Source organism: Passer domesticus, chromosome 12 (assembly GCF_036417665.1).
Source record: "Passer domesticus isolate bPasDom1 chromosome 12, bPasDom1.hap1, whole genome shotgun sequence".
Lineage (NCBI taxonomy): Eukaryota > Metazoa > Chordata > Aves > Passeriformes > Passeridae > Passer > Passer domesticus.
The window spans coordinates 15,514,587-15,529,905 of record NC_087485.1 but is presented as its reverse complement, the minus strand read 5'-3'; the positions used below and the strand labels follow the sequence as shown (position 1 = coordinate 15,529,905).

Here is a 15,319-nt window from a genome sequence, read left to right as displayed (position 1 = left end):
GATGAAGTTGCTTTGTCAGAGGTCCGTATCTGCCTGGGCTTGTGCAGCCTGCTCTGGCTCCAGCTCAGCCCCAGCAGTGCCCGAGATCTCCCCTGCCACAGAGTGGTAACAGAACCAGGCCTCAGGGAACTGAAGCTCTCAAGTGATTTACACCTGGGAGGGAACTCTGCTTGTGTGCTCCTAACCTGGAGCTGGTCAGGAAGCGATTACTTATCCTGCCCAGGCTGAAATTCCACCTTTTCTATTCTCAAATACCCTTAAGCACCAGCAGTGTTAATCTGGCCATTTTGAGAATGTCTAAAGGCTCCAGTAGCTTTTCCTTCCCACAGTGCAAACAGGCTGAGCCACCTCAGCTCCCAGTAACTGGGTTTCAGAGCAAGTCAAGGCAATGTGTTCTGTTCCTTGATCTGTCACACTCACGTGGCCGTTGGCTACATCGAGCAGGTCGCGCAGGCGGCAGCCCCGGCTGTGCCTCCTCTCGTAGCAGATGCTGTCCTCCAGGATCACGTAGTCCGTGCCAAAGGAGCGCAGGATGCCGTGCACGTCACCGGGAGAGCGCTTGGCATAGATCTGGTAGATCTGCACAACAAGGGAACTCAGCTCCAACACACTCCACAACACCACCCACTGCTGCTTTCTTTGCTCTGCCCTCTATCTTGAGCCAAACAAAGAACTGGGACTGAGAAACCATGTGCTGAAATATTACAGAAACAACCTATAAATGCTTTATTCAGGAAAATCTCCATGTGGAGATGTGTGTTATAGCATGGATGCTGCTGGCTACACAACACTGATGGTGCTGTCAGGCTTTGGGAATGTCTCAAGTCCAGAGAAGGGCAGGTGAAACAGTCTCCCAGCTCTGTGTGCAGTTTCTCAGGATGGTTTTATATCAAATGCTGTGTGCTGCTCTGGGAACTGAGGGCACTATCAGGTAACGTTCCATGTGGGTTTAACAGCCAGGATCTACTGATGCCACAGTAGCCAAACCAGGGCCCTTGGGACTAGCTGGGTACCCAGGCACAGAGCTGCTCAGACACTCACCAGCTGCCAGAAGTGAGTCAGGAGATCCCAAAGCAGTTAAATCCTGGGCCTGTGCCTGACACTAAGTTATCCATGAGTAAAGCACGTGATGCCTTTTGCAGTGTGCCATGAGGACATTACTGTTTGCTGGAGTGGAGTCAGTGACATGGGCAAGGACTACTATGAAAAATCTGAAGTCTCTTACCTGCTTTGTTCTCTCTCTCAGATTCTTATCCTCATAGTGGGGATGGTTGGTTAAGGTGCGTCCAGTGCACAGTTTGACTCCTGCCAACAGCTGCATGCTCCCAGCAAACACTGCTGTGTTTGGAGTGTTTGACCTGAACAAACGGTGATAAGTCTGAGGAAGTCTCTGCAGGGGCATTTTTTCAATGCTTGTGACAGATCAGAAGGAAAAAAAAGACTGCAAAAGTATTTTTCTGCTTCTCTATTCAGGGAGCAAACTGTTCAAGCACCTGTGTTTTCTTCAAATGCCAAGTGGATAAATTATTCTAATACTCAACTGCAAATAAAAATTTACTAAGCACTATGAGGAAATCTAAGGCAAACATGATCCTGACAATTTCAGACTATTTCTGTATTTCATGTATTTCTCAGATTCATAAAGCCTATGAATATTTATAGATTTCTATATTCCAATTATTTTAATATTTCAAGGAACTTATTGTGACTTAGGTTTGAGTCTGATATATATAAGGTACTTTATATAAAATGAATTATTTAATCTGAATGGTAAAACTTTCAGTTCCTGTCCTGGCATTCACCATTCACTTGGAACAAAAACTTTGTTCCTTGAGACATTACTCTTCCTATTCTGACAACTGTGGGAGAGAAACTATGAAAAAAGACATCCCAGCTGCAAAAAGCTGGGGCAGGGGGATGCAGAAGATGCCAGAATAATGCTGTCACTTTTTGTTACTATAACCTTTGAAATTCCAAATAGCAGTCCTTATATCTCAAGATCATTCAAGTACCAATAATGAAAAAAAAAAATTTGTGCTCACCTTCTTCCCAGCAAGTTTACAATCGAAAATATTTGCAAAGACACAACAGAAGGGCAGAGCAAAAGCAAAAGTAAAAATGCCTGGCAATGGACACTCCTGTAATCAGGCTAATTGGAACTGGCCAGAGTATGCTGAAGTGACTTCTAGTGCTTAGTAGGCACATAGCCATGGAAGGGTCTGTGAAGACTAAACCAACAGAAAGCAGCACACATTAAATCAACTAAAATGAAATTAGAATGGGAATAGGTGCCTAACACCCCCATGCACACACTAAAGCACTCCAGTAACTGGGACAGTTTGGGGTGCACTTTAGGGAGCCTTTGGAAACTGCAGCTACACACTCAGTCATCATGTTTAAGCTCCATGATCAGCTTGAAAATGTTGAGACAAGTATTAAATTTTATTACCGCCTTTCAAGAGATTATGCTTAGCAAATGAATTAATAATTACAAACCCTTCCTAAAAAATCTTGTACTGGTACATTAATCTCATCTAGGAAGGCCAGAGATAGTATTTTTAATAGGCCAGTTTAACTTTCCTGATAGACTAGTCCTTCAGCACTTTATAAAACCTGTTTAATTTTAAAGTCTGAAAATATTTAATCTCTTAAGAAATTATTTATTACTTAAAATATTCAAAGCCACAAGTGTCCTGAAGTACATGTTCCATTGAAAGAAATTAATTCCTGATAGAATTTAGTACTATGCAAATGGGATAGCCCTGACAGGCTGTCAGGACTCATCCCTGGAGCTGTGGGGAAGCACAAGTCTGTAGGACTAAGCTGCAAAGGACATGGGCTGGACTCTCAAGGGGACTGGGGAGAGCTTAGACACCCAAATAAAAATGATGATTCTTAAAGCATCTTCAACATGTTTCTGTGTTTATGGCAGGGCCAGTCAACTTCTAATGTGACAAGTAGGTTTCTGTGGTTGTTCAAGATTAGTTCAAATTTTAAAACCTGACTGGCCTTACCAAGGCAACCCTGCTCTTCTGATTGCAGATTTGCATTATAATGGGCTCTGTAGCAGACTCAAACTGTCTTAAACCCACTCACACAGCCCCTCCCAACAAGTACCAAACGCAAAACCACAGGGAAAAAAGCAAACAAACAAAAAAGCCAAACCAGCCTGCAGGCTCTTTTCTTTAAAAAGAAAGCTAAATGTGATAGTGCCCTTTATTAATAACCTACTGGTAAAAATTCTTGTCAAAAATGTAGGATCACAGAACACACTGAGTTGGAAGGACCCACAGGGCTCATCCAGTCCAGCCCCTGTCCCTGCAGACCCCCAGCAATCCCCCTGGGCATCCCTGGCAGCGCTGTCCAGACGCTCCTGGAGCTCTGGCAGCCTCGGGGCCGTGCCCATCCCTGGGCAGTGCCAGCACCTCTGGGGGAAGCAGAACCTTTCCCTGATCTCCAGCCTTACCCTGCTCTGGTCACAGGGAGCAGAGATTGGAGCTGCAGCCCTCAGTGAATCTCCCCTCAGGAAATGGACCCTGCAGAAGATTCAGGGCTCCATTCCTCCCCTTTCCAAAAGCATTCACTCCTGCCCAGAAGGGGTGAAATACAGCTGAGTTGCATTCTTTACCACACAGAAAGAGTTTTGCCACACTTCTACTCTCCCTATTGCTTGAAAATAATCTAGTGACCCCTTCTTGCTTTTCAAACAACTGCTTTAGGTGCTTTGGTCTGGGATGGACTTTAAAATCTGGTGCTCCAGGTAAAAGCAGACGTTTCCCTGAGATTTACAGGTTTGAAGTCCTAGGAAATGATACTCCTTAGACACATCACTGTCCATGTTTCACTGGCCACCTCAGACGTTGCCAGACCAGCAGGAGCTACTGGAAGCCCTCTTTCCCTGTGCTGCAGTGGCAGTGCCAGGAGCTCAAGTGCTGGATTTTTGTGCCCTGGGCAGAGAGCTGGGAGGTGACACTGCGAGGTGACACAGAGCCCCAGGTATCTGCCCTCTCCAGTTCCCTCCCCATGAGCTCTTGTGGGTGCCACTGCTGAGTTCTGGGGACACAGGAGCCCCGAGGAGCATTCCCAGGGCCAGGATGGCTCCTGCATCCCAGGGATGCTCTGCAGCCAGGGCACCTCCTGTGCTGCAACCCCCTGAATGACACTTCTCCATTACACTAAAACCAAGCCATTTTTACAACTGTCTGAGCAAATGATGTATAAAATGAAAGGATAATTTGTTTTTATAGCTCTCTGCCAGGCTCCATACCACACTGCCCAACCTGCAAACAATTTATTCTCTAGGAAATGTCACTAAATAATGACAAGGACTTACAGGTCAAACTGATTTACATTATATAATTTAAATGCCATTCCAAGCAGACCTGATGGCATTTTGAACAAATAATCTCATTTATTTTTGAAGCTCTACGCTTTCAACAAGTTAATTACAGCTGAGCTAATGGGTAAACTAAGCACTATATTACAGTGTAAGAACCTTTTCTTTACCTTACACTTAAGAATTTAGAGAATTATATAAATACGAAAGAATAACTCATTAAAAATAAAAGGGTTTTACAGGAAGTACTTGCACAGACTCTGAAAGTGGTAGTAATTCTTTCTCTTAATATACTAAAGAATTATTGTGAGCTGGTTTTAGGAAGCACTAAGGAAGAAATGGCCAACATTGCAATTACAGGTTACATCATCAGAAATAAAATGGCTATTTCTAGTAGAAGTCCTCCAGACTTGAACCCTGTAGTTGACTTTCAAAGCCATAAAATCTAACAGGTCACAGATTATTCCTTTACCAGTGCCTGAGTATGGTATGAATCAACAAAGTGAAAGGATTTGAGAAAAGGAGATTCTGAGGAATACGCCATGATAGATTTTTCTTTTTCTTTAAAAGAAAATATTTTTATTTGCAGAATGCAATATTAAAACATCACAGATTTAGCTGCAGAAGATAGGCAGTAAAGCACATTCAATCACACTGTCATGGTTCTTTTTTTTCCCCTCTGGCTTGGAAAGACTAAAAATTGCAAAAATGGAAAACGACAGTCACAAAGAAAGAGCAACAAGATGTGTTTTTGTGAGTCCCAGCTTCAATTTTATGCATGCAGATTATGCTCACATAAAGGACTGCACCTACACAGCTGGTATAAATCTACTTCTCAGGCACTCCCAAGTTCATGCCTGAAATTTACTCACATGTCTGTCCAACAAAAGCCCAAGAATTTAAGAACAATAATTTAAAAAAAAATGTAATATTGCCTTTAAAGTCTGGAACACATGTTGATTTCAGTGTGATAGCCTTGAAAATAAGGAATGTAAGTAACACAGTTAAACTTTAAAGCTGGCTTGAAATTAAAATATAGCCATTAATATAAATTAGTATAAATTACTAAAAGAAAGAACCACCATGAAACATGGGTGTTTCATTTGCATAACCTTAGGAGCTTTTTGGAAATTTGTGGGGTTTGCATTAACACACATATTTGCCTGCTTGTCCCTACACCTGGTTCAGGTACAGCTGACATCCAACAATGCTCTGCTGAATCTCAGCCTCAGTTAACTTTTCCATTGTTTTGGCTGTTGCCCAAGATTTTAAAGAACTTTTTCTGTGAGTTTTGGCAACTGCTTCTGATATATTCCACAACTGTAGACAGATTTCCCCTTTAAAGGCAGAAGACATTGCTTCTTTAGCACTTACCAGGAGTAAACAGAGTAGGGAAGTTCACGCTACTGATTTGCTCATTCTACTGATATTCCTCCCCATCTCACAAATGAGCATGTTGTTCCTGTTGTCTTAGGGAGAAAGACCAAAACTAAGAATTTTAATGTACCTCCCAGCTGGGAACAGAACTGTGGAGCACTGGATTCTTGACTTTTTTTTTGGAAAAAAGCTAAGCAAATGAGATGGTGGGTAGGAAAAACAGCAGAAGACTGGGATATGCAAGATCATTATGTAAAAAATTGCGCTCTGCAATTGTACAGATACAAACCAGTTAATCTTCCTGAAAATGCTATGGCAATTTTAGTGAGGGGAAGAGTAAGAAATGCATCTGCAGACACTTCACAGGGGACAGACTAATAGTTGGCCATTATTCAGATTGTATATCTGGACAAGTTAATATGCATTTAGAGCTAAGCGGACAGAAGGGTTTTCTTGTTGTGGAGAGATTGCAAGACAGATGAGTTATTCTTAATTCACTGCTATACATGACAAATTAGAGCTTTTCATACTGAGTTTTAATAATGAATGATTAGTTCCTGACACCAGTCTTGACAGGTCATTAACTACAGCACAACTATTAAGTATTAGTAAAGTAAAAGTGTTCTCTTACACATCAAACTTAACAAAATCTGTCCCATTTTGAGAAACTTGCCATAAATTTTGTTGACTGGTATTTAAAGCATAGATAATTAACTCTTCTTCACAGGAATAATATTTCTAAATACAATAAATTCTAAGTAAAAAAATGCCCCTCTGTAATTGTCTGTCATGACTTGGAATGAAGAGATGACAAGCACCAGTTTAGCATTCTCAGCACTAAGAACACATGAAAAATTATTCTCATTGGAGCCAGTCAAATCCAGTTCATGGCTGGGAATAACTCCACATGCATATTTTATGTATAAATCTATATATAACTCTATATATTGCACACAGGAGACCTGAACTATCAGACATTTACCATCTTTTAATAAAACAGTAGTGCTAAATGGAACTGGCTGGTAAACATTAGTCACAAAAACATGTCAATAAGGCTGCAAAGATTCTAAATGATGGAAAAAATCATGGCCTGCTTTCAGAATAAGTCAGTGAAGGCTAGTAATATATTTCACTTCTAAATTACTCCTTCTAGTTTATGGATTAAAGAAATACAACATTATGGAGTGTAAATATGTTGCTATGGGGAGAACAGGCTGGGTGACTGGTTTCACTGAAGTTCATTGCATATGAAGGAAATACTCCAAGGAAATACTTCAAACAGTTCAATATTTAATGTTGTATATTCAGATTTACTTTCAGAATGTTTTCCTCTATGACATGAAACCAATTTCATTTTTTTAAAATCATTGCCGGAGTTGCAAATAAATACAAGTCCCAGGAATGTCCCTGTTCAGAAACTTAACCTGTAAGTTTTTAGTGGCTGCTCTATGTTAATAGAGAACATATCCCTTCAGTTCACAGCCCTCCAGAGAACATCCCACCTGGCCTTTTTGCTCAGCATCTTCTACATGAAGTATTCCAAACTGTTTCCACCTAAAAAACACCTTCCTATGCTCTGTGAGAAATCAGCAGTGATGAGGTGGGGTTTGAATGATTAACTCACACCCCTGAAAGACTGCACCTATGCTTAGCTGTGGCAAGTTCAAGTTCAATTCAAAATATTTTGCTTGCAGTTTGTAACACATGTTGGGATTAATTCTAACAAGCAGAAACAACCTAGATTGTTTTCAAGTCCAACAAACAGACTGCAGAGTAAGAATTTTCCAGCACTACATCCAAGCTTTTTAACATTTATAGAGTTGAGAAGGACATTAGGTTGGGGGGGCGGGGGTTGAGGAATAAAATGATTTCACTGCAGAGGTCTATTAATATAAAGTAGCTATAATATGATGAGAGAAGCCTGGCACCTCCAAATTTACCTCTTTTGGCCGGGAAAACTGTGTCCTTATGGGGGCAAAGGGATCAGCTGGTTCCCTGATGCACATGGAACACAGCAGTGACACTGAACAGTGACACTGAACAGTGATAAAGAGCTGCTGTCCACAGCTGCTCACAGCAACCTCCTGATAACCCACTCACCCTAACTATCCTCACGGGTCACCAGAGTTCACTGCTGAGCCGGGACAAATAAGGAGAACACTGTAACTAAGAACATTAGATCTACACAAATAGCATTTAACTGAAATAGAGAAAAAATCCTCTTACTTAATCCAGTTCATCAGCTCCACAGTGTCTGGGTCATAGAATTCTCTCAGCTCTGATAGTTCATCCATTATTCCTGGCCAGAACTAAAATGGAAACAAAATAGAACAACCTGAAGACAGAATGAACCAAACAAGTTCTGGATGCTGAAATGTATTACTTCCTCTTAGCTGGCTAATAATCTTGTCCAGCTCATGGGTATATTGCAAGACTCAAGAGTATCTGTCTACTCTTCCTGGGAAGGAGAGGTGGCTGTCACTGCAGGATGAACACACAGTTTCAGAGTTGGAGATCTGCAGCTCCTGCCAGATAACCAACAGGACCAGACCTGCCCATTGTGAATGATGACAAGACAAGGAGAGGTCCCAGGAATTAACATTAAGTTTGGAAAGGAAATATAAAACTAAATTTAAAAAGGTAGGCAATTTGTATCAGAAGTAAAGACTATTAGATGCACTTAAGATGCTATTAATGGTATTTCAGAAATTTGAATTAAAAGAGAACCACTGAAGGCAAAAATAAAACTGTGACTGAATGACAACAACTAATAGGCCATCAGGGGAAAGCTTTTAAAAATTTACTATATACAAAGAATACATAAATCAAATCCAGAGGAGAGAAAGAAGGATGGAAACTGATTCTGAAAAGCTTAACCCTCCTATCCAAAAAGCTAAGGGAACAATGATTTATTTAAGGGTTTATTGTTTAAGCCAGGGAATATTCCAGGGCAGAAGGGAGCAATTAAGGAAGATAATGACAATGCTAATGACAGATTGCTGTGCATCAGTCTTTACTACAGAGAATGTTATGGTGAAACCTATTCCAAACCTGCTTTCTTTAGATAAGGACTGCTGGTTTGAAAATGGAAATGCTACAGGAGAAAGTCTAAGGAAACCCACCTGATAATCTAAAAGGCCATTAATCATCCCATTTTAATGCTCATCCAAGAGTTCAGAGGGAATTTGAATGTGGTGCTGCTGAGCCCCTTAGCAAACACAGGCATTCCTTCATTAAAACTGTAATTACATGGGGCTTGGGGCAGGAGGTATAACTGGCCAGTTAAGATTCTCACTAGTGTACCTGCTCACTTAAAACACTTGTTCAAGTACTCCTGGCACCTCCCAGGTGGAGCCATGGCAGCATCCCAACCGTGGGGAAGCTTTGGGAAGTACAACAGTACAGCAGATGTATTTCTGCTCTTCAGAAGCTCTCCCAGAGATGAGTAAATTCAGCTGTTGTGAAAGGAGATTGTGGAGTCTCATCATGAATCAAAATTTCCTCTCTTCATTACTAAACTGCCTGGAATAGCTACACATTCTGAGAGCTTGGAGTCCTTCAGGGTGGAGACAGAAGGACTGTCAGTGCACCAGTGGCTGTTCCACCAGTGCTACAGCTCCCTGCTCACTGCTGGGGCTATTCCATGGCACTCACTCTGTAAAGGTTTTTTAAGTCCCAGTACTGCAAGTTTTCAGTGAGTACAGGCAGTTTCTACTGGAGGAAAATTTTGGTCATGGGGCTTGCTATTACTGAATTGAAAAATTTCCAGGTAGCACTACACCTGATTAGTAGAACCAAGAGAAAACTAAGGTACTTCAGGAGTTCCAAATACGAGAGAATGACAAATAAAAAGTAAAGCATATGAAAATATGGACCAATAACACTGAAAGAACTTTGTTTTATAAATCAAGAATATGTCAGATTGAGAAAAAGTCTGGTGACACCAGGAGAGGATAAAAAGAACAGATGGAGCACATAAGGGATGTAACAAACTGCTCAGAAGAGAGAGGAAAATGTGAAAGAGGTTTCCAGCTTGTAACAGTGCTTGTCTCTGGGGTCAAAGTCTTCAGGAAAAGAAACTGCTTGTCAAGTGGCTTAAGTTAGCACTGAAGCTGTTCATACAGCCAAAGACTGCTCAGATCGTGGGTATATGGTGCAATATGTGCTGTAATAATGTCCATGTTTGGAGCAAAAGGACTTGGCCATGATGAAGATAAAAATGCAGCTGCAGAAGTAACAGGAATACAGAGTTTACTCTTAGAGAGAAATCAAGATTATTTGGCAATCCTTGGAATGAGAATGCTCAAGCTCAGGATCTCACCTTAAATACCAATAATTTATTCAAAGATTACTGACATGCAAACACAAACTGAGGAGCATTATTGTGAAGTTAAAATAAAATGAAAATAAAAGATAAAGGTGAAATCTACCTGAGAAGTTTAAGAAGTGAAACATAAATACTACTTGGTACTGCTTTCTGCATGTGTAATCTGCAGCACAGCTAAAGTAGGCATGGAAATACTTCAGCATTTTCACTTTATGTGAAAGATGTTTGCACTGTAATAATGAAAATCACATGTAAACAGGAATACAGATGTCTTACAGGTCTCAAACATCCTGAAATCTGAAAGAAAGCCAGCATTGTAGCTGCATCTGCACCTCATAAAATTATTGTTCAAGTGATGTATTTGGAGCTGTAGTAACCACATGCCTCAAAAGAAGCTTTCATTGGCTTATTCAGGATTAGGTTAATAATCCCATAAAAGTCCTATTTTGAGGAACTGCACTGAAGAATAGTTCTGACAAATGTAACAGATAATGAAACACCAAACTGCCCTTCTACAAATTCAAGAGAACCAGCCCTGATGGCCAGTTAACTTTGTGGTGTACAGAGAAACTGCCCCTGCCATCTGAGCAGTGACTGAACAGAGAAATTCTTGTCTGGAAAAGAGAAAGATAAGTATATCTCTGTTCCAAAGATCTCCTTCCACTGTCTCTTTATAAGGTTTTAGAGAGAGAATATAAAACCACATTCTCACAGAAGTGATGGGTCCTTTCTGGATCTCTCTGTAAGAATTCCTGTCTGATCACTGCCAGGGCACCTGGGACAGGAGCCTTGTGGGTCCCTTCCAGCTCAGGATATTCTGTGATTCCCTCAGGCTTCTCATCAACTCCTTCAGCTTTGCAGAACAGACCCACAGAGAGATCCACTCTTCTGGTAGCTCAACTGCAAGAACTGACTCAGGACAAAAACAACTGAGAGGTGACACATTTCTCATTCCTACTGAGAAATTTGAAAAATAGTATTTTTAATGTCAATAAAAACTATTTCCTCTATTTAGAAGAAACACGAAAATGATGCTTTTCAGGCAGACTGAGCACAACTAATGACTGCTCTACAGCCCATGAAATCAGTGTTTCTGTTGACTTCAGAATTGAATCTGACAGAATTTAGGAACTTTACATTTGCTCACGAAGAGTGGGAGGAAAATAATTCCGAGTGATCTGTCACATTACACTATCAGAATGTCATGCTCCTGGTATCCTCCATGTCAGAAGAAATGGCATTGTTTCTGTCATATTCAGAGATTATGAAAATGGCTAATGACTTCCTAACTGTCACATCAGTGGACAAAAAGTCTTCTAACAGAACAATAAGACAATTTAAGTGGAAAACAGTATTTTTTTACTTTTTGTTTCAGTTTTAGAGGGGGGAACACAATACTGGAATGAACTCTATTAGCAGCTTTCTTAACTGCTTCACTACTGCCTTTTGAACTGTAACAATGAAATTAATCTTGTGTTCTTCTGAAGGGAATTACTTAACAGATGCATTTTCATCTCAGACTAGTTATTGCAGAAACAACTTCTCCACCAAAGCAGACTGTGAATTTTTTGTCTTTGTGACTACAGATTAAAAGAATGGTTTGCCCATTAAATCAGTGTTCTAAATCTCACTGCTATGACAGACTGATAATCTTGTACATGTTATTGATTTAGGTATGTTTCATGCATTTACATTTAAGTGTTTGACAATAATAATATTCTGTTTCTGGAACAGACAGAAGACAAACCATTTAATAATTCCAAACTTTAAAACATATGAGATGAGGCACAGCAGTAGAGATTATGATTATTTCTGCTCCTACAAGAAATCATGACACAATGTGACAATCTCCATTTTATCTACAACTTAGTTAAAACCAAAAGAGACAACTCCCATTTCCATAAAATTATGCATTTAAATAGCACCTGCTACTTACACTACAATCAGATAAACATTTGTATCTATGAACAACTACTTTGGATCAAATAAGCCAACTGATCATTCACAGACAATTCCATAGGCACAGCTATCCTTATTTTTAAAATTCAGTTACAATTCTTGTATGTAGTTACTAATAAGACAACCATTCTAGGAGAAAGGAAAAATTTCATGCAACTAACATATGCCAAAACATTGAGAAAAAATTTCTTACCTTAAATGAGATGTACAGTAATGTAATTATTGGTATAGAATACTTAATCACCTGTGTCTATGAGAAATTGAAAAAATAATTGGTTATTTTGATGATACATTTAATAGACTTAATTTTTAATGTATTGATATCTGAAATATTTAACATGTAGTGGAATTAAAGTGATTGAATTTTAAGCCCATATTCTGATTTTATTTTCAAGTATAACCCTAACTACAGACCCATCACAAAAGATGGACTTATATCTTTAAATCTATATTCTACAAGGTGGAAAACACTGTCACTCAGTATAATTGACTGCAAAGGTCTTTTCAGACTGCTGATGATTTTTTAATATGGAGACTTTTTTAGTAAAAATAAGGTTATTTTTCATAGCCACATCTATATTGCCATCTAGTGTATTCCAGTGGAATTGTTTAATACAGAAATCACCAGAAAATCCATTTTACTTACAAAATTTATACAAACATCCTGCAGAGATACCTGGCTTGAGAGAACTACAAGCAATATTCAGCCCTGAGCCTTGACTTGGTTCAGATGCAGCCCAAAGCCCAGTGGATGAAAGGCTGTGACACAGTGCTCACCCTCTGGGATGTGTAGAGATGGAGACACTTCAGGATGAGTTTCCAAACCTCTGTACTGCACAGGCCAAAGGATGCAAAAACACACATGTGGGATGTCCAGAGGTACTTCATCCTGGAAGAACACAAGCTTTTGTGTTGTGTTTTGTCATTTGGAGCTCTGCAAAGCTGCTTGTGACAGCAGTTAGTGTCTAGAGAAATTCTGAACACAGTTTCCTTGGACTTTCATGCCTCTGAAATAACTGAGTACAGGACTGACTCTGCACTTTGCTATGCACTCTTGAGAACATCTCTGTTCCCAAAGTTCCATTCTTTCTGGCAGAACTTTGGGAAATGCCTCAGTCTACAAGTAGAAACACACCAGGGAAAGAAAGAATGTTCACGATCCTATCAGTTTGTGGTCAACATATTTTACACTTTTATAAATATATACTCAATCATCTGAAGAAGCCCTTAGAAACAAGAAAATATACCTCATTGTGCTTAACGCCAGACATCCAAAAAGAACTGTGTGAGCTAAGCTGTAGGCAGCATCAGGCTTCAGTGTCACTGTATATTCTTCCATTTTGTCCTTAAAACGGACTTGATTTGAACCACTAATTGAAGAAAAAAAAAAGTATTATGTGAAGTTCTGTAACATATTTCAAATAATTATCTGCATTTTAAAAAGCACAGAATCTTTCTGGGACCAGAAACAACAACCACTGCTATGACCCCACAACCCTCTGTTGTCTCTATGATCTAATTTAGCCTGATGCCACCAACTTGATGCAGCATCAGGTATTTCTTTTCATGTGCAGATTTCTGGAAATACAAGGGGTTTAAATGAGCTGGATTGGAATGAGATAGAATTCTTTACAGCAAGGCAAGCTTGGTTCTTGTTGGAAGCAGCTACTCCCATGTTCAGAAGGCTTTTGATGAGAGCGAAGAATTTAACTGTGATTTGTGGGGTTACGCTGGTCTGTCTGGATGTCACCAAAGCCACAGAATGGAAGCATAGTTAGGGAAAATAAGCCCTGAAGGGAGTGGTTATTGCTTGAGATGTCTAGCCTTGTGAATATATGTGGAGGGCACTTGAAAAAAAAAAAAAAAAACAAAAAGAAGCTGCTTCAATTTGTGGGGTTTTTTGTGATTTTTCAGGGCAGGGGACAAGTGAGATAAATGCATTAAAAATTAGGGACATGTTTGGGATTACATCTAAGGTTGTAGAAAATAAAGGCTGCAGAATCTTTCTTTTTAAAATTGACTGATGCAATAAGTTTTTAAAAAGACTGGTTGAATACTACCAAAATTATTTACAGATGACTGACATTTGACAATTACTATTGTAATGTAATGTAATTGTCTTGGATACTCTCACTTTCTCTTGCCCTGCTTTTTATCCAGTCTTCCCTAAAATCTGACCGTCAGGTGACACTCCTAGAGTTTTTGCTTAATCAAGTTTTATATGATCCCTTCCACCTTTTGCCCAGGTTGTACAAGTAAAACAGAGAGCTCTATAATGAACCTTTTTTTTTTTTTTTAAGTAACATTTCTGTTCGATTTTCTTCTGTGTTCTGTAGATACCTCAGAATCCCACAGATTAGCTCTGGGAACTGGCAGCAGTGATGCACAGTTACAGCTCCTGTCCCTTCACACAGATCACAAAGTTCAGCACAGATTATTCCAGCTCATTTCTGGGCAGTCTGAGGGTAACACCTGGGAAATCTGTGATTTGGAGTGCTTTGCACAGGGGAAATGGGATGAACTAAAGAAACAAACAATGTTTTAGATAAAAACATCCTTCCCTTGATTTCCCACATCCCAAAAATACCCAACCAACATTATACATACTGCAAAGCTTCAGCAGCAAAGAGCTTAACTGACTGTAGGGAAGGATGTTCCTTTGGTTCCACTTTTAGATTCAACAGGAAGTTACTTATTCTGCCTGATTTCTCTCTCATACACCCCACTCCTCAGTAGCTGTGCAAAGCAATCCTGAATTTGCTGCTGTGTTCACCTGTCAGTTCTTCAGCCAGCTGAAGAAAAGAAAATTGATAAAAATGTGAATTTTCTTAAAACTGGATTTACCTGAGGTTCCGAAAGGCAACAATTACAGCTGCTACTGTCAGAAGGAAGAGAACAAATCCATAGATGTAAAAAAGTAATGTACTGGAGAGTCTTGAGAAAGTATTTAAAGGTAGCAAACCAAAGGCTTCTTCACAAAGATACAGGTTAGCATCAAAATCTCTAAAAAAAAATAAACATCTTTGTCAATCATGACTTGATGTCAAAAAGGATCAAAGTTTCCGTTCTTTCTTTCTGCATTTGTGCAGATTATTCTTAGGGCAAGTATGACATAAACATGAGGTAAAACTGTGATTTATTGCACACATTTGAAATAGGAACAACCTGAAGGCTTCAATTAAAGAAGTCAAACAAAAAAGCAAAACTGCAGCTGAAGCATACCTTGTTGCTCCAAATCCAAATTTTGCTTTCAGGAATTTGAATATATGCTCATCTGACTCAAGATTAAGAATTTTCTACAAAGGGAGGAAGACACAGGA

At 39.7% G+C, this 15,319-nt stretch overlaps 2 protein-coding genes across 5 annotated transcripts in view; one reads left to right on the top strand and one right to left on the bottom strand.

Annotated features, from left to right (window-relative positions):
- Positions 1–13,252, top strand: part of LOC135279361 (neural-cadherin-like) — a 79,938-nt gene extending 66,686 nt beyond the window's left edge. Inside the window, exon 34 of the mRNA XM_064386693.1 lies at positions 12,670–13,252. The gene's annotated coding sequence lies outside the window, so the exon portion shown is untranslated. The remainder of the gene's footprint in view (positions 1–12,669) is intronic.
- The window catches only part of DPY19L3 (dpy-19 like C-mannosyltransferase 3), a 34,823-nt gene that overhangs the window by 3,057 nt on the left and 16,447 nt on the right, over positions 1–15,319 (bottom strand). For 2 of the 4 annotated variants that reach the window (XM_064386698.1, XM_064386700.1), the window contains exons 11-18: positions 15,222–15,295; positions 14,844–15,002; positions 13,247–13,369; positions 12,777–12,888; positions 12,193–12,249; positions 7,940–8,022; positions 1,226–1,412; positions 421–579 (exon numbers count right to left, since the gene is read on the bottom strand). In XM_064386698.1, coding sequence (XP_064242768.1) covers positions 421–579; positions 1,226–1,412; positions 7,940–8,022; positions 12,193–12,249; positions 12,777–12,888; positions 13,247–13,369; positions 14,844–15,002; positions 15,222–15,295 — 954 coding nt within the window. Of the gene's footprint in view, positions 1–420; positions 580–1,225; positions 1,413–5,710; positions 5,806–7,939; positions 8,023–12,192; positions 12,250–12,776; positions 12,889–13,246; positions 13,370–14,843; positions 15,003–15,221; positions 15,296–15,319 lie in introns of those variants that run through there. The other 2 variants (XM_064386701.1, XR_010346626.1) reach the window with 2 other exon arrangements.